The 26,257-nt window shown below is 45.4% G+C and overlaps 1 protein-coding gene across 3 annotated transcripts in view; it reads right to left on the bottom strand.

Moving 5' to 3' along the window:
* dpp6a (dipeptidyl-peptidase 6a) overlaps positions 1–26,257 on the bottom strand; it is a 474,464-nt gene that overhangs the window by 138,772 nt on the left and 309,435 nt on the right. For all 3 annotated transcript variants that reach the window (XM_052114879.1, XM_052114878.1, XM_052114877.1), the window contains one exon: positions 17,123–17,221. In XM_052114879.1, the coding sequence (XP_051970839.1) occupies positions 17,123–17,221 (99 nt within the window). The remainder of the gene's footprint in view (positions 1–17,122; positions 17,222–26,257) is intronic.

A 26,257-nucleotide genomic window follows, 5' to 3' on the forward strand; every position in this document is an offset into this window, starting at 1 on the left:
ATATCAGCTGGCCACAAAATGAGCAGGGAGCGCAAGTTGAAAGCAAATTAGGCGTGCGTTTCCTGCGGCACAGATCACAAACTCAGCGCCGGGGTTTGCCGTTTTTCCCGATCTCCACAAAGATATCTAAAACGAGATCGTGGGGTAAACCGCATTAGTCCCGTATCTCCAGCCCCAGTGTTTGATTACGTTTTGGGGCACGGTATATGGGCTAAAACCCGGCGCTGCCTAGTAAGCCCTGCAGAGATACATCTGCTTTAATAAGTAGGGCTTACATGGCCGCACACAATCGGTGTTGGTTTCCGCCGTCTCTGACGCTCGGGCCACATCAATTTCCAGCGAAAGCACAGCGAACGTTAGTGTCAAAAAAAAAAAATATATATATATAAAAAAATAAATAAAAATAAAATAAAAAACAACAAGCATCAATTGTGGTCACAAGAACCGTATCGACTAAATCCTGCCGGTTTCCTGCTTCAGGAAGTCGGGAACAGTGCTCGAAAAACACCGAGACCAGCCTCGAGAGGCTGGTTCCCTAGATTGAAGCTTCAGGAAAGAGGTCCTACGAGGTGGTAGAACCTCGGAGGGCTATCCCCGCTGCAGAGCAACCGAGGTTGCTCTGCGTGAGTCCTCAGAAATCGGTGTCGGTTCCGCCGTCTCTGGCGCTGGGCCACATCAATTTCCAGCGAATGCACACCGTGCCGTTCTTGTCAAAAAATAAAAAACAAGCATCAATGGTGGTCACAGAAACCGTATCGACTAAATCCTGCCGGTCTTTGGCTTCAGGAAGTCGAGAACAGTGCTTGAAAAACACCGAGACCAGCCTCGAGAGGCTGGTTCCCTTAGTGGAAGCTTGGGAAGAGGTCCTACCGGGTGGTAGAACCTCGGAGGGCTATCCCCGCTGCAGAGCAACCGAGGTTGCTCTGCTAGCGAGTCCTCAGGAAATGCGGTGTCGGTTCCGCCGTCTCTGGCAGCTGGGCCACATCAATTTCCAGCGAGCGCTACCCGTGCGTTAGCGTCAAAAAATAAAAACACACATCAATTGTGGTCACAAGGACTGTATCGACTAAATCCTGCGGTATCTCGCTTCAGGAAGTCGAGAACAGTGCTCGAAAAACACCGAGACCAGCCTCGAGAGGCTGGTTCCGTAGTAGATTTTGTAGAGGCATGGAATCATCTTCCCAACATATCTGCATGGGTCCTGCATATAATAAAATCAGGGTACAAACTGCAGTTCGGGCACCGCCCCCAAATTCTCTGGGGTGGTGCAGACTACAGTGGTTCGGAGCAGGCTCAGGTGATGGAACAAGAAGTGCAATCTCTGCTGCTGAAGGAGGCCATAGAGCGTGTTCCTCATTCAGACAGGGAGTCCGGTCTTTACAGCCGGTACTTTATAGTTCCAAAAAAGGATGGGGGTTTTGAGGCCGATTTTAGATCTCAGAGTTTTGAACCGGCCTTTGAGGAGGTTCAGGTTCAAAATGCTTACCATTCCTGTCATCGTGAGTCAGATCAGATCCGAGGACTGGTTTGTCACGATAGATCTAAAAGGCGCCTATTTTCATGTACCCATCCTTCCATGTCACAGGAGGTTCCTGAGGTTAAGCTTTGGTGAAGCTTACCAATATCGGGTTCTTCCGTTCGGCCTAGCACTCTCTCCCACACATTCACCAAATGTATGGATGCAGCTCCTGCTCCTCTGAGACTTCAGGGCATCCGCATACTGAATTTTATCGACAACTGGCTCATTCTGGCCCAGTCTCGAGAAATGGCGGTTCGGCATCGAGATGTCGTTCTTGGCCACATTCGAAGTTTGGGGTTGAGACTCAACACAAAAAGAGTGTGTTACAACCATCCCAGTGCACAACGTTTCTGGGCGTTGTGTGGAACTCTGTTACGATGCAGGCACGCATGTCTCCTGCACGTGTCGAGTCCCTTATGGTGATGGTGTCGGGTTAAAAGCTAGGCCAGGCCATCACTGTAAAGCAATTTCAAAGACTGCTGGGCCTCATGGCAGCGGCATCCAACATTGTACCGTTGGGCCTTCTACACATGAGGCCCCTCCAGTGGTGGCTGAAAGCCAAGGGTTTTCCCCAGCGGGAATCCATTTCAGTATAATCAGAGTAGCAGCGCAGGTGCCTTCGTTCTCTGCTAATATGGAAGAAACCTTGGTTCCTGTCCCAAGGGCCAGTGTTGGGAGCGTCATGTCGCCGGAAAACCGTTTCGACAGGCGCCTCCCTCACTGGCTGAGGCGCTGGTCATGGACGGCAGCTTTGCCAGGGGTCTGTGGCAGGACCATCATCATTCTTGGCACATAAACTGTCTAGAGATGTTGGCTGTGTTCAGGGCTCTGAGGAGCTTCCTTCCAGACATCAAAGGTTACCATGTCCTAGTGCGTTCGGACAATACATCAGTGGTAGCTTATCTGAACCGACAAGGAGGACTCAGATCGCGCCCTCTGTGCAGACTGGCGCATCAGATAATTCTTTGGTCCCAAGGGAAAATACTGTCTATCAGAGCAATGTATATTCCGGGGTTCAGAATCAGGGAGCAGACATCCTGTCGAGGCAGGGGCTGAGGCCGGGGAATGGAGACTTCATCCAGAGGTGGTGAAGTTGATATGGGACAAATTTGGACCATCAGAAGTGGATCTGTTAGCGTCTTGAGAGACGTCCCACTGTCCACTTTGGTTCTCCCTCTCACATCCAGCCCCACTGGGGTTGGGCGCCATGGTACAGGCTTGGCGAGGCTTCGCCTGTCATGCGTTTCCCCGATCGCTCTGCTCCGGGAGTCCTGGAAAGGGTCCGCCAAGAGGGCATCAGTCTACTTCTGGTTGCCCCCATGTGGCCGGCCAGTATGGTTCTCAGACATAATTTCACTCCTGATAGCTCCGCCATGGCAGATTCCTCTGAGGAGGGATCTGTTGTCTCAGGCGGGGGCACAGTCTTCCACCCTCGTCCAGAGCTGTGGAAACTGTGGGTCTGGCCCCTGAGGGGTTCAGTACCTAAATGCTGGTCTATCAGCGGGGGTGGTTGAAACCATACTTAGCTCTAGGGCTCCGTCTACTAGGAGATTATATGGCCTCAAGTGGAATGTGTTCTCCACTTGGTGTAGAGAACATGAAGTAGATCTAGTTAACTGCCCGGTGGCTTCAGTTCTGGAGTTTCTTCAAGATCGTTTCTCTGCAGGTCTCTCCCTTCCACACTTAAGGTGTGCGTGGCTGCCATTTCGACGTTCCATGCACCACTGAGTGATGGGCCTCTGGGGAGGCACCAGTTGGTCATTCGTTTTCTCCGTGGTACATGGAGGATGAGACCGACAACCAGGTCCAGGGTTCCTGCCTGGGACCTGGCGGTGGTTCTCGAAGGGTTATCCCTGGCCCCCTTGAACCCCTTCAGTCGGCTTCACCCAAGGACCTGGCGTTCAAGATGGCTTTTCTCTTAGCTATTACCTCTCTAAAGAGGGTGGGTGATCTTCAAGCCCTGGCAGTGGCGCCAGCTTGCTTGGAGTTTGCCCCTGGCGGAGTTAAAGCCATTTTACACCGAGACCTGGCTATGTGCCTAAGGTGCCGTCTAACACGGCACGGTCTCTGATCCTGCAGGCTTTTCATCCTCCACCTCATGTGTCGGCAGAAGAAGAGGCTCCATTTGCTCTGCCCTGTCAGAGCTTTGAGGGCTTACCTCGAGAGGTCCTCTTCTTGGAGGAGGTCGGACCAACTGTTAGTGTGTTTTGGGTCACCTAAGAAGGGGCTCCCTGCCTCAAAACAAACCATTAGTAATTGGATTGTTCAGGCTATTATCTCGGCTTACAAGGTGCGCAATTTGCCTTCACCTTTGGCCGTGAGGGCTCATTCAACTAGAGGCATGGCGTCCTCTAGGGCTCTCTTATCGGGAGTACCCCTCCAGGAGATCTGTGAGGCAGCCGGTTGGGCTACCCGCACACTTTCATCAGGTTTTACAGTCTGCACCTCCCTAGTACGCCTGGCGCACGTGTGCTCTCGTCCTAGCTGAGTGCCTGAGTTCAGTTTCACCCTAGGGCAGGCCTTTTTTCGGTGCGTGGCCTAGTGGGCATTCGTTCCCCAAAGAGTGGTTTTCAGCGGCGCAGTCGCGAGTTCCCTCGGAAGGAGCGTCTCGGGTTATGACTATAACCCTTGTTCCCTGAGAGGGAGCGAGACACTGCGTCGTCCTGCCACGCCCCTCAAGGCCTGAGAGCGGCTTGCTTCATCGCTAGGCTAATGTGTATGTGTGCCGGCGTCACTTTTATGCATCCGGTTATGCCGTCACATGTTACGTCATGACGCAACACCAATCAAGATTGGAATAGTTTCATTCATACTTCAGAGGCGCATGCTAAGGAGCGTTCCCCAAAGAGTCGTTTTCAACGACGCAGTGTCTCGTTCCCTTCTCAGGGAACAAGGGTTATAGTCACAACCCGAGACGATTATTGTATGTTGTTTGGACACTGTATCCCCACATTACACAATATATTTTCTGGAGAGCTAAATCACTTTATACAGTATACAGAACAAATTGTCCATATTTTTAATTCTAGAGTGTAATGTATAATTATATGCTCAAGCATGCCACCAGATCTGTTGTAATTTGTCAGATATTCCAATATTTTTTTCTAATAATAAGATTCATTATATAATATATGTGTAATATTCCCTGTGTAATTAATCAGCACTGCCAAATACTTTTCTGATGGTAAGTGCATGTGGCAACCGTGTATTAATGCTGTAGGCTACAATAAACTCCCATCTGTGATTTATACAGACATTGCTTATCTTGTGTGAATTGACGTACACATTACAGTACAGACGTCCCCAGTAATAATTACTTAACAGAATAATGGGAAACTAATCTGTGTTTTGAACTGCCTCTGCACATTCACTTTATATCGGTCTGTTGTTGAATTCGGCCGTAACCAGCATGAATCTCTCCAAATGTATTACTCTGTGGCTCATCTCTGACACTGTTTAAAATCTTGGACAACCGCAAAAAATAATATTTGTCCGTTAGAAGTGTACACATAACCATTTTGCCGCAGGAGAAACGTACGGCATTCTGGGAGGAGTGAGTGCCTCGGGAGTGGCCGGAGCGGAGCGCAGTCTTGTGAAATGGCCTCGTCGCTCCAGTGAAATTCTTCTTGCTCCAGTGAAATTCTCCTCGCTCCACTCCTAGCTATGCTCCTGCTATGCTCTGTTCCAAATCTTCTAATGCAATACAATAGTTTTGTATGAGAAACAGTGAGTGTTCATTATAGATGGAGCGATGTCTGATTCATGTACAAGTTTTTCTTTTGAGTCAGATCTTTTCAATGAATCAGTTTATAGAGTTAAAAAAAAAACTGGTCTGAATTATTAGTTCTTAAATGTATTTGGTTCTCTGACTTGAGCTGGTTATGGTATATTTATGGTGCATTTGCATCCTTTTTAAAGCTTGAAAAATCCAGTACAACACTTAAAAGTTTTTCCTTTTGAGTACCATAGAAGAAAAAATGTCCTAAGGGATTTGGACAACATGGAAGCTGTGTAATTTTTGGGTGAAATATTCATTTAAGAGAGAATTCAAGAGCTCCCATTTCTTAGATTATTTATGATTTCTCAACTCACTTTAATTGTCACTACACAAGTGAAATGATGTGTGAAAACGTTATGTGTGTGGTCCAGCCCATCATCCCAAACTCCTGAGTCATCTTAGGAAGAAGAGCCGCTGGTGCGCCTTTTTCACTAAGACCTCTGTGTGGACGGACCATGTGAAGTCGTCAGAGATGTGAACTCAGAGGAATTTGAAGCTGTAGACCCTCTCCACCGGTGCTCCATCGATAGTGATGGGGCTGTGTTCTTTGTTCAGTCTATTGTAGTCCTCCAAAAGCTCCTTGGTCTTGTTGACGTTGAGAGAGAGGTTGTTCTCCTGTCACCAGCGTGTTAGGGAATGCACCTCCTCTCTGTAGGCCGTCTTGTCGTCATCTGTGATCAGGCCTACCACCGTTGTGTCATCTGTAAACTTGACAATGACGTTGGAGCTGTGTGTGGCCACGCGGTCGTGGGTGTAGAGAGAGTACAGGAGTGGGCCGAGAACGCAGACCTGTGGAGCTCCAGTGTTGAAGGTCAGTGGAATAGAGATGCTGCTGCCCATTCTGACTACCTGGCGTCTGCCTGACAGGAAGTCCAGGATCCAGCTGCAAGTCGGTCGATGGTTGACAGAAAGGCCCAAGGGAGAGAAAGGCTTTGCTTGTGTAAATAAATTACCTGTATCATTGATTCATTTATAGATTCATTCAGCATGAGCCGCATCAGCTGTGACGCTCTGACTTTGATTGATGAGTTGTGGAAACTTCCGAGGGGGAAAAAATAAAAAGGGAAAACAAAATCTGGCCAACTCGTGTATAAAAAATTCAATTTCTGGCCTGTCCTTGGAAATCAAGTTCTAGCTAATGTTCCAGACAGGAACTAAGTGCCCCGTGTTATGTGAATCATTCTAACTAACTGCTTCTGACACATTAAAGAAGATCAAATAATCAGTCAGTGATGGCCAGTGTAATGCTCTTTCCCCTTCTCTAATTTGCTGTGGCAGAGCCAATGTCTTACATGCATTTATGAATTCACTGCAGGTGATTCACCATGAGAGATGTGTAATCATATTAATGACATGACAAACCATGTCATATTCTGCCTTTCCTATGGTTTGAAAAATATTCAAGCTTCTCTTCATATCACATTACAATCCAAGGACACATTTGATAAGTGTTGGGGAAGATAACCTTTAATAGAAAAGAAGATAGAAAGTTATCGATAGAAGAAACCACCTGAGCAAATAGCATTTTCTTATATATAACTCCAGCAGTGTGCTGCAGTGAAACTGGCTTGTCTGCAAAACTGAGCAATTTACACAAAGAGAGAGATGCAAGTAGATTGGCTACCCGATTATATGTCAAAGGCCCAATCAGCTTAGACCATGCGAGCCAACTGGCTTAACATGTCACCTGTGAGCAAGCCAATTGACTACAGATAACGAACTCAAAAGATCAGCTTGCGCCTCATATAGTTTCATGAACTTTGGTCATAACGTCACTTCATGTTACATGTTACCCCAACACTAAAATTGGTTCCGTAAAATCTAAGTAAAACTATGCAACAGGTAAAGCAACACCCCCCCACCCCTATATCGCTTTAATTAGGACTCTGCTTTTAAACAGACATTCTGGTGTGATATAGTGGCAAGTGATTGTTCGGAAACAAATTTTAGGTAACTCATCCCCACATTGATATCAGGCATAAACTTCTATATTTCTTTGAGCATATTCTGTCATTGCATGGAGGCGACCTACTGACATCTCTGAGAAATGGTTGTGGGATCCGGTAGCACATTCTCTGCTGAGGTGTGACCATAGAAAGCTTCCACATTTATTAGTTCTTGTGCTAGGTCAACAAATCCCTCTCCCACAATAGTATTGAAGGACCTACTATCACGACAACAAAAGTCTATGCACATTTCTGTAAGGTGGGATTTCATAGTAGATGGTATGGATTTAGAATATGCAAATGTATACTCAGACATTTTTGTCTCTGACAAAACACTTGGCAGATGCAGCTGAACAAATGCCAACGTGACACTGAAGAGAAGACGTTCCGGTCCTTTTGCTATCATAGGTGATGATCAGCATGGCAAGACTTTAACTGCACAAATATCAGTAGTAACCACAAGATCAAAATGTTCCCACAATGAAGCTTTCCTGGCCTCATTTTGTATAGTTATAAGTTCTTTCTTATAAATGTCTTGTTTTATTTCGCTCATTGTGCACAGTACGCTAAACTCAGACTTTCCTCTCCTCGTTTGTTTGCATGTGTCTGTGTTAGAGCACGTGCAAACTAACAAGATACGTTAAAATTAACAAAATAATATAGCTCAAACAAATGTATAGTATTATATAGTAAACATATGAATAATAATTTTTTATTAATTACAAACCTGAACCCAAATGTATACCGTCATTTCCGGACTATAAGCCGCAACTTTTTTCCCACGCTTTGAACCTCGCGGCTTATACAATGACGCGGCTAATATATGGATTTTTCCCGCTTTCAAATTTTATATATATAAAAAAAAAACAAAAAAAAACATTCTGTGACATGCTCAGTTTTTTGGCGGCGTGAAGCTTTCATTAGACCAATTGAAATTGCCGAAGGGGTTAAGGTCAAAACAACTTTTTTTGTTTACTGTTTAGATTAAATCGAGCGCGCTCAAACTTCCCATCATTCTGATTACGGTAGTAATTTTGTCACCCTCACCATGGCAAAGACATGGAGAAACGCATATGATGCTGCTTTCAAGTTGAAGGCGATTGATCTGGCTGTTGGAAAAGGAAATAGAGCTTCTGCACGGGAGACGTTGGAAACAGCAGCGTGAGGAATTGACTCAGTGCACAAAGACAACTATATCTGAGGCTATTCAACTTCGACACCGAAGGAGATGACTTCAGTGGTTTCAGTGCACAGGACGAGGAAGATAGTGACCAATGACTTTCTTGGTAGGCTACTGTTTACTGCAAATGTTTTATTACAAGCCGTGTGTGACAGCGGGGGCGTGGTCAAGCGCCCGTCCGGGAGAGAAAAGCTGTAAGGGCGCTTACACCTGCGCTAAATTATGTCTAACACCGGTGTCTAATTTCAAGTGCCCTGCTTCACGTGTCCTTCTTGGGAAAACTGTCACGCGGGCACCAGTGTGACAGTTTTCAGCAGGGCACTTGACGTTCCAGGTAAGGCTTTTAATGGCCACAGCAATGTTTACAATCAATTTTATAAAGTTTCTCAATTCTTCTATGCGCCAACACTAGACTGATGTGTGTCACTCTCTCAGCTCTGTGGCTGCTGCCTTTTAATGCCGCTCTCCCCATGCTTACTGAAATTAGACACAGGTGTAAGACATAATTTAGCTCAGGTCTAAGCGCCCTTACCGCTTTTCTCTCCCGGACGGGCGCTTGACCACGCCCCCGCTGCCACACCGTGTTTCGTTAAAGCCTATTTATTTTTGTTACAAGCCGTGTTTCGTTAAAGCCTGTGTAAAGTTCATTTGTTTCAATGTACCGGTAGGCACCTGTGGCTTATAGACAGGTGCGGCTTATTTATGTTCAAAATAATATTTTATTTAAAAATCAGTGGCTGCGGCTTACATTCAGGTGCGCTCAATAGTCCGGAAATTACGGTACTTAAAAAAATGGACCTCTAGCTCCAGGCCTGCGTGACATTTTTTCTTCCCAAAATTAAAAAAAAGTCACCGTGACAGGGCGGAGGGCGGGGTCGGGTTGTGACTTATACACACTCGGTAGGGGACTCCTCCGCCCTTGGAGGCTGCGCTGACCGTGCCAGGTGGTCGGTTAGGAGCCCCTTCTCCCCTCATGGTCGGCGGTTATCTGCCCGGCCGCCTAGAAGCGGAGGAGCGGCTGCTCCGTTGGGGTGGATGTAGTGGCGAGAACTGTACTACGGCGTATCCCTCCTCCTTCCCGGATCTTCGGCATCAGTGTAAAGGGATTTAAGGTGAAAGGTGGAGGCGAGAACCGCCTTGACAATATAAATAATAGTTTTAATATAAAACAGAACAAAAAGACACAAACACACACGGCGGTCAGCTGATCGCAAACGATCTCTCATCGCACCACCTTCCGCAGTCAGCCTTTATCCCTCTCGGAAGCTTAATTAGCCTGATAAGGGACCGGGTGTGTAAAATCACAACCCGGCCCCGCCCTCCACCTGCCACTTTTACATGTTTTTACAATAGTGCAGGAGTCGTACTGATTATTTTTACTGAGGTCACTGGAGTCACTATTTACGTCTAGGTTACGTATGTAACCTCGGTTCCCCGATGGAGGGAACGAGACATTGTGTCAGAGAACGACACTAGGGGTCTCTCTTGAGCGCCGATATTCACCTCTGTACTATGAAAAAAGGCCAATGAGAGTTGGCAGCCAGTATTTGCATGTCCCGCCCCCGGACATACGGGTATTTAAGCGGCGCAAATACGGGAGTTCATTCAGGATTTTTCTGAGGAGCCAGAAATGGTCCGGCCACAACAGGGGCTTGGCTTAGCGACGTGGCAAGGGGGACACAACGTCTCGTTCCCTCCATCGGGGAACCGAGGTTACATACGTAACCTAGACGTTCCCCTTCTGTCGCTCTCTTACGTTGTGTCAGAGAACGACACTAGGGGTCCACTTAAAAGCGGCATGCGCTGAGCCGTGTATGCGTGATCCGCTGATACAGGAGCGAGCAGGTATTCCTACGTGCAGAGCGACCAACTGTATCAGGCCGCACGTACCCTTCCCCAATGCCCCATTTAAGCCATCAGGATTCCTTATCGTTACCCGGAGGGGGAACAAGGTGACGACGCCAACATGGGAGCGGGCCAGCCTGGCTGGGCCTCTTTTCTCTCTGTGTTTCTCGCATAGAGCAACTACGGCCGGGGCCCTTACGCGCGTGAGGGAAGGGGGTCTTAGCCCATGGTAGGGCGGGGAAGACCCTCGTGGAGGCCACACCTACCCGGAGGGAGGCAAATTTGAGTGGCACATACATCGCATGGCCTATACCTAAGCCTTATCTGGAACAGTAGTCGCGGTGGTAGCACCAGCCTCAGAGAGGGGAGCATACAGCACGGCACCTGAGGTAGCTGTGACTGCCTAAGGGAAACACGGCGTCAACTCACGTGAGGGGACAGAACCGTGGTTTTACACACAGGGGAGTCCGAGCAGGAGGCCTTACCTGTGGGGCCACTATACCAGTACAGGGTAGCTAGCGGTACCCGCAGTGGTTTGGGTCGGCGAGTCCCTCCGCGAGAACTGCGACCCGCAAGGAGCTAGGGAGGAGCCAACCAGTGTCCCAAGCCTGGGATCTCCTGGGAAGAAGGCGCACTGTTTCCCCTGGTTAGGGGAAGAGCGCTGGGTGCAAGCGATCCACCCGGTCAGATCATCGGCGTGCCACCGAGTTCTACGGGCTCGGTACCTGAGAGAACACGGGACGAAACTGACTCAACTCGGAGATTGTAGAATCTCGCAAAAGTGTTAGGTGTTGCCCAGCCCGCAGCTCTACAAATGTCTGGTAGGGCAGTGCCCCTAGCCAGTGCCCATGAGGACGCAACACTCCTGGTGGAGTGGGCTCGGACCCGCAAAGGGGGGTGCACGGCCTGGGTGTGATAAGCCAGGGAAATGGCATCGACAACCCAGTGGGCGAGTCTCTGCTTGGAGACAGCGTTCCCTTTCTGCTGTCCCCCAAAGTTCACCACCTGATCCATGAAGGGTGTGATAGGAACCTTGGGCACGTAGCCCGGTCGCGGTCTTAGGATCACGAAAGTGTCTGCCGGACCAAACTCCAGGCAGGCGTCGCTAACAGAGAACGCATGCAGGTCCCCGACCCTCTTGATGGAGGCGAGCGCGATCAGCAGGGCCGTCTTGAGAGAGAGGGCCCTGAGTCCAACTGAGTCAAGCGGCTCGAAGGGGGTCTCCGAGTCCCATCAGGGCGACCGAGAGATCCCAGGAGGGAAATAGGTTAGGCCAGGAGGGAATCATCCTCCGGGCACCTTTTAGGAACCTGGCGATTAAGTCGTGCTTGCCAAGAGACTTGCCGTCTACCGTGTCATGGTGGGCCGCGATAGCAGCAACATACACCTTGAGGGTGGAGGGGACAGCCTCCTCTCCAGCCTCTCCTGAAGAAACACGAGCACTGACCTAACTGCGCACTTCTGCGGGTCTTCGGCTCGGGAAGAACACCAGTTCGCGAACAGGCGCCACTTCAGAGCGTAAAGATGCCTGGTCGAAGGGGCTCTGGCTTGGTTAATAGTGTCTATGGCGGCTAAAGGTAGGCGGCTAGACCCTCCGCGTCCGTCCAGGGACCAGGCGTGGAGTTTCCAGAGGTCTGGGCGCGGGTGCCAGAGCGTGCCCCATCCCTGAGAAAGAAGGTCCTTCCTCAGGTGAATTCAGCCAGGGAGGGGCTGTCATAAGGAGCGTGAGATCCGAAAACCACGTCGGTTGGGCCAGTAGGGGGCCACCAGAGTGACATGCTCCATGTCCTCCCTGACCTTGCATAGCACCTGTGCAAGAAGGCTCACTGGGGAAAAGCGTGCTTGCGCAGCCCCACGGGCCAGCTGTGTGCCAGAGCATCTGTCCCCAGGGGAGCCTCTGTGAGGGCATACCAGAGCGGACAGTGGGAGGTTTCCTGGGAGGCAAACAGGTCTACCTGGGCCTTGCCGAACCTGTCCCAAATCAGCTGGACCGATTGGGGGTGGAGCCTCCACTCTCCGCCAGGCAAGGTTTGTCTTGACAGCGCGTCCGCTATCACATTGAGGTTGCAGGGGATGTGAGTGGCGCGCAGCGACTCCAGTCGCTGCTGACTCCAAAGGAGGAGATGACGGGCGAGCTGTGACATGTGGGGGGAGCTCTAGGCAGTTGATGTGCCAGCGCAGCGGGCCTTGGTTCCACCGGCCTGCGGCTGCGCGCCCGTTGCACACGGCGCCCCAACCCAATTTGGAGGCGTCGGTTGTAACCAGAATGCGACGGGACACCTGCTGCAAGGGTACCCCTGCCCGAAGAAAGCAGAGGTCTGTCCAGGGTTTGAAGGTTTGGAGGCAGGCAGTGGTAATTTCCACGCCGTGCGTGCCGTGGTGCCATGCTCGTCTCGGGACTCGAGTCTGGAGCCAATGCTGAAGTGGTCTCATATGCATCAACCCTAGTGGCGTGACTGCCGCGGAGGATGCCATATGCCCCAGGAGCTGTTGGAAACGTTTAACGGGACCACGGTGCCTGGCTTGAAGGAAGCGAGGCATTCCAGCACTGACTGAGCATGCTCGTTGGAGAGACGTGCTGTCATTGAGACTGAGTCTAACTCCAAACCGAGAAAAGAGATGCTCTGGACTGGGGTGAGCTTGCTCTTCTCCCAGTTGACCTGAAGCCCCAAGCGGCGGAGGTGCTCGAGCACCTGGTCTCTGTGTGCGCATAGTAATTCCTGCTTGAGGGGCCAGAATGAGCCAATCGTCGAGGTAATTGAGTATGCGTATGCCCGCTCCTCGTAGCGGGGCAAGAGCCGCCTCTGCGACCTTCGTGAAGGCGAGGGGACAGAGACAGGCCGAAGGGGAGGACCTTGTACTGATACGCCTGGCCGTCGAATCGCGAACCGTAGAAAGGGTCGGTGTCGAGGCGAATTGAGGCGTGAAAGTACTGCGTCCTTCAGGTCTACCGCTGCGAACCAATCTAGATGCGAGCGCCAGATAGGATTTGTTTCTGGGTGAGCATTTTGAGCGGGAGTTTGGACAGGGTCCGATTGAAAACTTCGCAGGTCCAAGATCGGTCGTATGCCACCACCTTTCTTGGGTACAATGAAGTAAGGGCTGTAGAAACCCTTCTTCGTTTCGGTTGAAGGACAGGCTCTATCGGCGTCCTTGATTAGAAGGGAGGCGATTTCCTCGCGCAGGGAGAGGGCATGTTCGCCGTGCACTGCGGAGGAACGAGCGCCCAGGAAGGGGCGGAGACCTGGCAAACTGAATTGCGTAACCGAGTCGAATGGTCCGGTGCAGCCACCGTGACGAGCTGGGCAGTGAAAGCCATGCCTCTAAGCTCCGTGCTAGGGGCACCAAAGGGACGAGTATTTTAGACGTACCCGGCGGGGCTTCGCAGCGGTGCGGAACAGGTAACGCGGCGTCGTGAGGGACGCGTCCAGGAAGCCAGGACTGTCGAGGCCTGAAAGCAGAGTGCCGTGAGAACGGCATTTTGCGGGCCAGGTGACCCAGAGACAAGGAAATAGCTCTATAGTGTGTAAAGAATTTAACAAAAAATAAATTCTCCTTCCGGCCCTCCACCGGGGGACGGAGTGGTCTTACCAGCTCCGGAGCTGTTGTCTCGGTCTCTGGGTCGGTCATCTCAGGGGTGCCTGGGAGCCTTCTGGGTCCACAAGGGGGCCCGTGAGACGATGAGCGTCCAACTTCTGCGGGGAGCTCGACGCTGGGGCTGAGAGCTGGGCCCACTCACTTGTTAGTTGAGGCGGAGCACCACTTTCTTTCTTCCTTGAAAGCCGCGGGAGGGCCCTCGGCGAGCAGACAGGGCATGGCCCCTGGCGTGCAGGTTTGCGTCAGGGCAGGATGTGTGAAAAATAGCCCTCGTCTGTTTCTTCACCACTGAGGACTGCCTTTTTGGGCGAAGTAGATCACGTGGCGTCGCCGAATGGACGGAACTGGGAGGCGAGGCGTTTGAGAAGCGTGCTTTGTCTGCCTCCTGTACTGCCTGTCCATCGTTGTGTTTCTGGACCACGGAGTGTGCATCGCCTGTTTGGGTGTAGTTCCTGCCGCGCGTCAAAAACAGGACTACCCAAGTGCAAATTTTGAAGTGCCCTGGCCCGGTGGACTTGCAGGAGGGGGCCATGGCGTGCAGGGGGCGGTCAGGGACCGTTCTACCACCGAGGGTAGCGAGGCGGAGGAGCGAGGAAGCTGGGCTTGCTCAGCTCGTCATGCACGTCGGGAAGGGTCCCAGGGGGCGGCTGTGGCGGCGCACATGCCCGCGGAACCAATTACCCAGGGAAGCATAGCGGACCTTCGATGCGTCAGGCTCAGACTGGGCGGGGACCCGAAGGTGGCGGCCCAGGCGAGTTATCCGCCTCGGCGCCGCTGTTACGCTCTCCGATGCAGCGGTGATGTCATCATCCAATGCCAGGGAGCTCGAGGGACCGGACGGCAGGCCGTTAAGCCGGCCGCACTAATCCAGAGCTCGCGGGAAGCCGGCAAGCGTGCGGGGAGGCGGGAGGTTTCGAGGGATTTACCCGGCAGCGTCCGTTATTCTCCCCAGATCGTTCTTCATCACCACGGCGCCTGCCTCAATCCCGTAGGAAGGAGGCGAGCGGAGGGCGGCTGAAGTGGCTCTCTCTCACTACAGAGAAAGCAGGGATCGCAGCGCTGCCGCGGTTATGTTCTCGCACTGAAAACATAACCCATTGGAGAGAATGCTCATCCGAGCTCGGGCGGAAACAAGCAAGCGTGCCGGGAGGCGGGGGGTTTCGAGGGGTTCACCCGGCAAGCGGAGCCGTCATTGCCCCAGATCGTTTTCATCGCCCGGCGCCTGCCTCAATCCCGTAGGAAGGAGGCGAGGCGGCTGAAGCGTTTTTTCTCACTACAAGAAAAAGCCTACGACCACAATGCTGTCATGGTTATGTACTCGCACTGAGAACATAGACCATTCATAAAAGCGCTGCCTGCGTGTAATCGCAACCCAGGAATGCAAGGCAGTTTTTATGACCGTCAGAGGTGGGGAGAATCACCGCATCCAGAAACTACACAGAAGCGGAAAACCGTCTTTAAAAAGACGGCGTCCTGAGAAGGGCGTTCAACGCCGCTGTGTTTTGCTCTTTAGAGGAAATTACTCTTTTAAATAAAATCACTCTTTTATGAATGAAAGACTCGTGAGAGATCTTTCTTATCTGCAACTGTCGATGCGCTCAGGGGCAGGAAGTGCACAGCCGTGCAAACAGGAGAAAGCAGCTGTTGTGCGCCGTAGAATCCAACAGCATGGAGCAGAGGATAGCAGGAACTTCGGTGTGTAATACGCAGCAGTCTGCAAACACGACCATCGGCTCGAAGAAATTTTCTGAATGAACTCCCGTATTTGCGCCGCTTAAATACCCGTATGTCCGGGGGCGGGACATGCAAATACTGGCTGCCAACTCTCATTGGCCTTTTTTCATAGTACAGAGGTGAATATCGGCGCTCAAGAGAGACCCCTAGTGTCGTTCTCTGACACAACGTAAGAGAGCGACAGAAGGGGAACTTTCATTATATGGTTAAAAAAAACAAAACATGCAGAGACTTTTAAAAGTTCACCTTTGGTGTTCCATGTAACAAGGAAAGTCATGGGTTTGCAGTGACATTAGGAAATATTAGAATTTAACAAAAAAAAAAAAGCAAACACGACAGCAAGAAATAAAAAGAACAGTGTTTGCAATGTCAACACACCATGAATGTTAATACAGTGTAAAGTGAGGCAGTTCAACACAGTTCATTTGTTCTGACATATTCTTCTGACATATCGGTTTACCTTTCCTGGACTGATGTGAACAATAACAACCTGAAATGATGGTATGAATAATGGGCAGAGCATCAATCAATACGAGAGCAGTGACATTGTGCCATAATTTCCTCCTAAATTACTCCACCCATTTCAGTGGGGGGGAACTGTGCTAAGCGGTGAACTGTGCTTTGTTATGAATCAAAGCCAGTAGAGATAAATGACTGTGAGCATTGAGTTAATGTCCCTGTGAGAGTGAAGAGGGGCTGCTGATGCCTCCGTAGAGCAAATGAAATCACCATCCAAATGATCTTCGTTATGGTTTAAATGCATCACACAATCTACAGAGTGCAGGAGCAAAGCTGGCTTATACTGTAGACAACTGAAGCATAGTCTGGGCATATATATTTAGCACACAATGACAACAGTACACACCTATATAAACGGCGTGCCTAGCAGCTTTTTCAGTTTTGTTGATTCATGGGAGCACTGTATTTTTGTAGCGTTACATAACATTATGCCACTCCAGTTTTGATACTTAAGTCAATGACATGACGCTTATTTTTTTGGATGTTGGTGACAGAACGTTAGTCCCTTTGGGAAGTAACCGCACAGAGAGAGCTTCCATATCTGCACAGTCCAAAGTGGCTGATTAGAGGAGACAGCTCAATGAAGCTTAAACCAAATCAGACTGCTTGATTAATCTCCCGGCTGATAAATGCCTCCTCAGTTCGCCTTAAATCAGCTGTCTGCATACAAAATAGATATCACAATCCAGACTCATGTCCACCAAGATTTAATCGCCCCTCACTTCTGACTTAATTCAGCATTACGGAAGGATGGGTCACAATTCATAATGGAAGCCTTCTTGGTCATTAGGATAATTAGAATCTTTGAATGTTTTACTTTGCAAGATGGAAATTAGTAATGCATAACCTTGTATTCATCTGCCACTTTGAATTCGGTCAGTGCACAATGGGAATGATAGTATTTTTGAGACTCAGACTGCACATAAAAAGTCAATCGTATTGGATGCCAGACAGCACTAGTGGAAGTGCCTTAAAGTAAAACGCCTGCTGATGAGAACACTTACTGCTGATCCATTTAGCGTTCGGGTCGTGAACCTTGAAGTCCTTCTTGAAGATTTCTTCAACTGTCACTTTTCCCTTAAAGGCCAGGCTATCGTCCTCACCTATTGGGAGAAAAACACAAACCAGAAAGAAAAAAAACATTTCAGTTTTGTTTGTATAACTCTCAATGGGGGAATTCAATTACAGCAGAATGAACAGTCCTCTTATGGCAATGTTTATGCTGAATATGTTGTTTTAGCACCTGGTTCACTGAATGTATGCAAATCAGGTAATGATGCAAACACACCAACAAAATCTGTGTTAAACATTTTATGCAAAGCACAATTTCTGAGGTATCTTTTGGCTCTTTAAAATAATGATAAGTGCCCTTGACAATACGGCAGGTAAGCCTGTGTGCATATATGCCCTGTTAAAATGTCCTTCCCCAACATTCAATTATCATTTGATAAATAACTGCTGCCATGATCGATAGAGAATGCACTCAAACATTAATTAACACATTAATTGTGCCAGAGCAGAGTTTTTTTTATGTGCATTCTGTGTGCAATCTATAGTAAGCCTAATAAACACAGAAAGGAGTGTTTGATGTGAAGAGAATGACAATGACCTTTTTACATTTACAATTACAGACACATTTTTTTGCCAGCCTGGTCTTAATGCAAAATACATTTTAACAGGGCTTGCACGCATCACAGCATTTTCTTGGTAACATGAACTCTAGAAGTGCTAAAGTAACATTAAGTGTGTTTACATGCATGTTCTTACAGCGATTAATGGTTAATAAGCCAACAACACATGTGGTTATCTAAACGCAACAAACTGCGCTCCATTATTTGTGTATGGTCATAAACAGAGTAAAAATAAACTGGTCAACACGGGTAGATTTTTGCCCATTATGCCACGTGGCATGTAAACACCTTTACCAGAGTTCTCACCAGCTCATCCAATGTGCACGTGTTGAGGGCATGCATCTTCATGGTTTGACGTCAAAAGTAGAGAATAATGTGATTATTTCATGTCATGTAAATGTCAGATTTTTTTAAATTAGCAGATTTTTGGGAGTAATCGGCATATGTGGTGTGCATGTAAATGTGCTCATTGACTTACATTCACTTTCACGCAAATCACGAGTAAAATGGCAGATTATCAGTTCGCACAAGGCTTAGGGTAGGAAGGTCGGTTTTGTCGATTTTAAACAAAAAAAATATACCAAATATATTCATTAACCAAAAAATATCATCTGTTAGTCATGGCTTGTTGGTAGTTAATGAAAAAGCATAATGCATGTTTTTAAGCAAACATTCTGCACACAAAAGTGCCAAAACTATTTAGTGAATTCACTCCTCCCCTTTACGCTTTCATCGTCTGCAGAGTGTACGTCAAAAACTCTCCGCATTTCATGTTCACGAGAGTCCCTGCATTTGGGTGAAATTGCTGACACGCTCTTCTTTAGGGCAGCCAGGTGATTTTTCCTCTGAAAGTGGAGATAGTCCCAATCTGTAATGGCAACTGAAGCTACCGGGCTTGATGTGAAAAGCACAGTGCTCTCCAGTAGAGTTCTCACTGTTCCAGCTTGAGCTCATTATCTCGGCTGTACCGCTGCACTCAGGGTCCAAAGATCGCCTGCGTCAGGCCACCTCTGTTTGACATTACCTTTCATTCGTTCAGCACATGGCAAGAGCTTACAGACTCACCTCCACATCAATACCTAGATAGACCGGACACACACTTTAGTGGAAAAGCATTTTAAACCATATGCATTGAGATGGAAGATGTTGGCAGAGCTCTGCATTAAATTACAGTCCCATAAGATGAGAATGAATACTAAAATGTATTCAGCGTGGGAAGAGAAAGCGGGGAAGAATCTATCAACTTGCGCACACTTCGTCTTGCTCTGACTAATATTACGCTGTCACTTTGACTTGTGTATGCGTGCCGACTTGTGTGTGGGCTGGGTACGATTCTCAATTGATGCTTGGGAAGAAAAAACAGGGAGGACACGGTAGTAAATACAATCATGAGTTCCTCCAGGCTCTGCTTAAAACCAATTGAATATTTCATTATTAAAATAGGCTTTGTGCGTTTACAGCTGATGCCAGCACTTACCTGATTTATTTGGTCATAATTTGGCAAATCAGATTTGATCACAGAGAACTTGCGTCTGGCATATGACTCAATTTATATGCATTGGAAGACACAGAAAAGGCAATATCTGATTTGTTCCATTTTTCAGGATGAGCTTTTGCAGATGAGCAAAGATCAGAAAATCTCATAAAAAGTAATGCGATTGTAGTTTGGACTTATCCAGCAGTTACATGTTAATTAGACAACAATTGACTTCCGAAAGACAGAGGTGATACGTGACATGTTCTTTACACTTCATCCCAGCTGATGTCATTCCTTCAAGAAGAAATTCCTCAAGATGGCGCCAAGTATGGCTGCTGCGTTGCGAGCCCCGACACAGTGTTACAGTTTTTTTGTTTGTTTTGTATACAATGCTTATGTTTTTTGTCTCGGATGTTGTCTGCCTTATTGTCTACGATAGACAAACACTTTTGGACATTGGTTCTGCAATAGCACACAGAAAACTGGACTTTATTTCTAAATTCAAATTGCACACCAAACGAAATGAAAAAGCAAATAAATAAATCATAAATGTATAAAAGAAAGAATAAAACTGATGTATGTGTATATATATATATATATATATATATATATATATATATATACATACACACACATGTAACCACCTTTCCATTTATCGTCAGGCAAGTATCCGTCTCAAAAACAATTATAAATGTAAAAATAATAATTATAATGATGGTTATAAATCATGGTTCGAGGTGAACGTGTTTTTGTATTATTTTATATAGTTTGTATTATTTTACAGGCTGCAGAGTTGCGTTCACAATGAACTGCTCTGTGGAAATAAAGTGAACTGAACTCAAAGCACAGCCTGAACTGAGATGTCTGAGGTCATTTGCAGCACTCATAAACGATACTGTTCTTGCCAAATAAATACAAATCGGAAGACAGAGACAAAGAAAGTGTGAGAACCTTTTACATGTACGTGTTCCATTAGACTGCACGCCTATGAACAAACATACACGCGCATAGATGCTTCTCTGTCATCTGTTATAATATAATAAAGTGTTTCTTCAAGCGTGTTTCTGTGTCTCTACGGGCAAATTATTGTAATATTAATTTGATAATAATAATAATAATAGTCTAATAATAAGAAGAATTGAATAGATTTATGGGAAAACGAGCCAAATATCGTCTTGACGTGGTCAAAGGCATCAGCTATTAGCGATCACTCTGACCATCATTGATCCCAGAGATCATTGTCTGTCGACACAACCCGAATGTGCATTTCACTCTATAAATTAACAAAATGTTCAGACAGTCTCTTGCTGGTTTTTCTGACACATTCAGGGTCAAATACCACTTTTGCTGGTGTTACTGCGGCTCGCTTTGTGTGTGCGCTTAAACAATTGATATTTTAACACCGGTTTATATCTTAAATTACGGTTTAGTATTTCTCTGTAGAGCAGCATTAGAAATGTTACTTATAACATTCTTTCTCAGTCCTGGAACTCAAACCATTTTCTGATGCCCCCCAAAATATATATATTTAAGTAATTAAATTAATAACATAAACGTCATGACGACTAATTAGACTAATGGCTTAAAATAATGCCTACTAGTCGAAAAGAAAAATCTTTGGTCAGGGGCAGCCCTAATATATATATATATATATATATATATATATATATATATATATATATATATATATATATATATATATACACACACACACACACATACATATATGTAAGAGATAAAGGATGGTCAAGGAGGAGGTGGGAACCAGTTGAACAGAAAACTAATTTTAATAAGAAACTCAGCCTAAAACAAACATAAACAAACACAGACACACATGCATCGCACTCGTGTGCTTCTCTCTCTCCCTCGAACTGGCGTCCCCTTTATCTCGATCTTCCGCTAAACAGCTGATTCAGCGCCGGTCATGCCCTCTTCCTCGTCACAATATACATGCATACACATATATTTAAGTAATATCTCACAAGAGTGCAATATGGCTCTACATTAGTGCTGTGATTCAGTCGCAAGCCGAGTGGCATAGGTAATCACAGCAGTGCTGATTTAGGGCCATATAGCACAATTGCGAGTGTGATATTGCTTATATACAACAGTTCAATGAACAAGAACATTACATTATTTTTTTTTAAACTGAGAACAGTTAAAAAACGCATTTGTGCATGGAACTACATTATAGTCTGTTAGTCAGCTTTCTAAAGATAATGTCATTTTGGTGAAATTCATCCTAAAATAGCCGTCCAAGCTGTTCATCTCTATTTCGCGGTAGCCGTGGCGCAAGAGACTTTCACCACAGAATCTACAATCTCCTCTACCATATTGTCCTCTTCAAGTCCGGCAAGAGGTAAGTGCCTTTAGTTTGTGTAATTAATCAGTCTGTTGTGTCTCTCAGCTGTGATGAGCCTTAATGCTGAAGTTGTTTGTTTAAAGCCATTTAAAGCTATTTCCTAGTTTTAGTAGTGTAGTAGTAATACGGGCGATCACGAAGAGCTGTTGAATGACTCACTTCACGTCACCAACTGGCTCATTTTAAATATAAAAGTGGTATTTTGCCTCCACATGCTGGCTAAAATATATATGGGCACAAAATTCAATGTAAATAGACAGATGGCTCTTAACACATATGCTCTATGATTACACTTTAGTTTAGAACAGCACGAACGCAAGCAGAGTGATACACACAGTGAAGCAGCCGAGTGCTGATGGTGTGAGACAATCAGGACTAATAAAACGCCTCTCGTCCAATCAGATTCGAGGATCAAACTAACTTTTGTATATAAATATATATATATATATATATATATATATATATATATATATATATATATATATATATATATATATATATATATATATATATATATATATATATATATTATATACACACATACACACTGTATAGGGTTTATGGTTTAGGCTATAGAAACATCCATTACTTTTTACATTTTAGAAATCACCATGAATTTTCCAGGATTGGAATCTTAACCCTGATAATCTCAGGTTTTCGATGAACAGGCCTAAGTATTTCAAACAAAAGCTAGTAAATTCCAGTAACTAGTTCTTGTAAAAGCACACTGTAGCAGCCTGGGAATTGTAAACACAATTTAGTTGATAAAAACTGCATTCTCACTCCAGGGGATTGATTGGGGCTTGTTATTTCAAACAGCTCTTTCTGTGTGCAATATGCATCAGACAGTCCATAAGTGATCTGTGAGTATGCCACCTGAGACTCATGCTAGGAAGCATTTAAAAGGAGTAAATCACCACTTATAAACCAGCACATTACATAAACATACAAATCTATTAGGCAAACAAGATGCAATTGTTACCATTGAGTTTAGTCAAATGAGTTTCAAGTCTTAGTATGACAACATAATAAATGTCTTTTGTGTGTTCATGGTCATACGCCCCACTGTGTTTATGTTAGAAGTAACAGCTGATGGCTGATTTTTGAGCGGACAGCAAAGAGGAGAAATGAGCCCAGCTGGAAGCTTCTTCGCCTGGCTGCCTGTTACAGACAGACTGCTCATTTCAGAGGAAGAAGCGTGCTTGGACATTGCACTATTAAAAGCAGAGCTGCCCACCATTGCAGACGGATAAATATTCATCAACTGTACATGCTCATTTCAGAGGTGCACTGAGGTAAGAAGCTCTAGAGTAGATTTAGAGCACACATCTCTGTAATGGACTTTTTTGTTGGAGTAATGTAGTCAAGCGCTCCAGTTTGTGTGAATGAGGAAGAGATTCACACACACATTGGCTGCATCCCAATTTGCATACTTCTAATACACACTAAAAGTATGTACTTGGCTGGTGAAGGGGAAGTTCAATCTGTTGAGTATTTAGTAAGACAGTACGCCGGTAAGAAGGCACACTATTTCTGGATGCCACAGCCACCTTTTTCTCGTACACTTTATGTTTGCATGTAAGAATTAGCATCTAGCTTAATTTTTAAGGTCATACAAATACAGCTGGTGCATCTTCAGCTTTGCATTCCTCAAAAATTTGCTAAAACTTAAAAAGTTGAAAAAGTACAGTCACAAACTCTTCTTGCGTAGACCAAGGCGTTGTGGAAAATGTTAGCCCAAAAAGCCAAAACGATCAGACAAGATACCGACATGTTGATTCAGAAAGTTAACCATACCCTGAAATCAAGCCCATAGACCTTTTTCACGCTAGCGCCATCTTTGATTTTTAATGTGAATGAAAACAATGCGGTGAGGGATAGAATTACAGTCTCTTCAATGGCACGAACGGCATATACATAAAGCTCCTAAATCATTCATTTACATGACGTAAATTAACTGGTGAATAATTTTTTTTAACAAGTTCATTGAAACAAACCGTCCGAAAGAACCGGTTCGTGGAAAAGATTCAGACTTCCCATCACTAATGCAGATCTTATTAAAACTACCACAAAGGAGGAACTCAAATGTCCGTCAAAATAAAAGTTCCAGCAAAATGAAAGCTCAGTTTAACTGGATACATGAAACTGAAGACATTATGCCAGAAAAAAAATTACTATTATAAGGAAAAGTAATATTCAACATAATACTACTAATAACAATAATAAGAAATGGTTATATTATTACCATTATTATTTTAATATAGATTACAATTAATGTAAGCAATATACAAAAAAGTATACTGAATATCAGCACACTGTGATTCAGCCATGTCAGCCTTTTGCCACAGGCAAAAGGCTGACATTTTTCATACATTTTTCATTTTGTGAAGCTCTGTTGTGCAGCATTTTATTTGACCAAAAAACAATTGCTATTTTTTTGATGAAAATGTATTATTATACATTATTTGATTAAAGCTTTATTTATTAATTTGTTTAAACACTGTTTTCATTTAATTAAAACATAAAACGAGGAATCCTGAAACATTTAAATAAAAAATGCAGAATTTGCACTGAAGACTTTATGCAGCTCTTTTAATCAACTCCTTTTCTGTGTGATTTCTGAGGCTATTTTAGTATTGATACTAAGGCACCAGGTCTGGTATCACACCAGAGACAAAATGTTGGTATCGGAGAAACCTTACTCTCTAGTGATACTGAAAGCGCGTTCGAGACACGGGTCCTGGTCCTGTCTGAACCAGGAAGAAATCACAATCATTTTTATTTGACTGATGGTTCAGTTTAGAGTTGGGGTATGGTTAAGTGGGCAGGGTTAATAAAATATGAATTCCTGTTGACTGCTTTACATTATTTATCATTTTAAAATCTATTTGTTTTTGGTGCCACTTTGTGGACATTTCACCCAGAAACTTGCCCATAGGTTAAACAAAATGTCCAGCTTTCATCGATTTCAGCTGAAGAACTTTTTGTCTTACGGTTGCTGAAATCATAAAAGGCTTGCTTCAAAATTGTATTACAAATGGTATACCATCCGGGCACCTTTGCTATTCTGTTTTTAACACACTATGAATTGTTGAAATCCCATACACAATTTGTTTTAGTAATCAAATCACTGCAGCTATACTTGTATGTTTGGAATAGAATACTAACATACTTCTTATTCTGCAATATACACTGTATACTACCTACTTGTTTAAAAAACATAGCTGATATTAATTCTGGTTCATTCATCACACTGGAATGGTTGCGAAAGATCAACATATTGAATTGTGTGTTAAGAGTTCACAGCGCAGTGTGCTCTGGATATATAAGTCTAGATCATCCAGTTTTACGCATACAGGAAATTAACATCCCTTGTATATACTTTATTCAGCAGAAAGAGTAAGGGTCATATGGTAGTTTGCCATTCCACAAAAGCCTGCATCTGGAAAAATTTGAGAAGCTATGTCTCCACGGTAACGCACTCAACAAGCCAGCGCAGAGTTTTTCCTGGCTCAAAATGAGGAGGTAGTACCATACTGATCAAAAAAGTGACGTTAAAAACAAGTAAACGTTGGCTTTACATTAATACACTCCTAATGACCTGGCAACTGAAATTTTAGTTGATAAAGTCTGGGGATTTCAATATAGTTTTAGTCAATGAAAAAAGTTGACATTTTAGTCATATTTTAGTAACATTCCGTCATATAGTCACTGAAAACTGTAAACAAAATTTAGCCATAAGGGTATTATTGATAAGCATTTATCAATCTATTCTATCCAAAACCTATATATATATTTTATTGTTGTTGTAATTTTAATGTTATTTTTCACATAAGATTGATCTTATGATGATCTCATGATGATGACGTTGCGAGCTGCAGACGGGTGAGAGACGAGCGTCTCCATGTTAGAGTGCGCATCATACGGCGGAACATTAAATCTCTCCCGATCTCGACTCCCGCTCAGATTGGGTCTCTTCTGCAACTGGTTGAAGCAGCTCTGACCGCACAGAAAATAATGGTTTTGGAGTTTGTGTTTATATACTTGGCACACTCCCGTATTATATGAACATTAATTATTGATGAAATAAAGATATATCGCCAAGCTGTGATCTGTGTTTCTATCAGACACTCGAGCTGCAGCACTCCTCTCGTCTCATGTGTCATCATTCTAGTTTTATATGATCACAAATTACGTTAAAATGACATCAATGACTATTTGATAATGGAATTTTTTATTTATTATTATTGCAGTGATTTGCAGTTACAAATGACAATCCACTGAGAGCAATGCTTGTTAGTGTTTTCCATGAAGACACCCACCAGAGTTTTGGTGTCTTCATGGAAGAGGCAACGGAGATTCTTCCTCCACCACCCGGATTGAGGCGAGTCATTACGCCACCACGAGGACTTAGAGCGAATTGGGAACTGGCCATTCCAAATTGGGGAGAAAAAAAAAGAACAGCAAGAGCTTTCATAAATGGCAGAAAAAGGAGATGTTCTTAACTCTTCAAAGTGCGAGTGGCCGAATGAAAGGAACTTTTGTTGGTTAAGAAGATCACAGTGTTATCTGTAAGGCAGTAGGCCTAACATACTGCTCATTTCACATGCACTGCTGTCTGCTAGACAGACATGTGGATTTCAGTTGTCAGCTCTTACAGCCCAAAGTT

The sequence above is a fragment of the Xyrauchen texanus genome, chromosome 42 (genome assembly GCF_025860055.1).
Source record: "Xyrauchen texanus isolate HMW12.3.18 chromosome 42, RBS_HiC_50CHRs, whole genome shotgun sequence".
NCBI lineage: Eukaryota > Metazoa > Chordata > Actinopteri > Cypriniformes > Catostomidae > Xyrauchen > Xyrauchen texanus.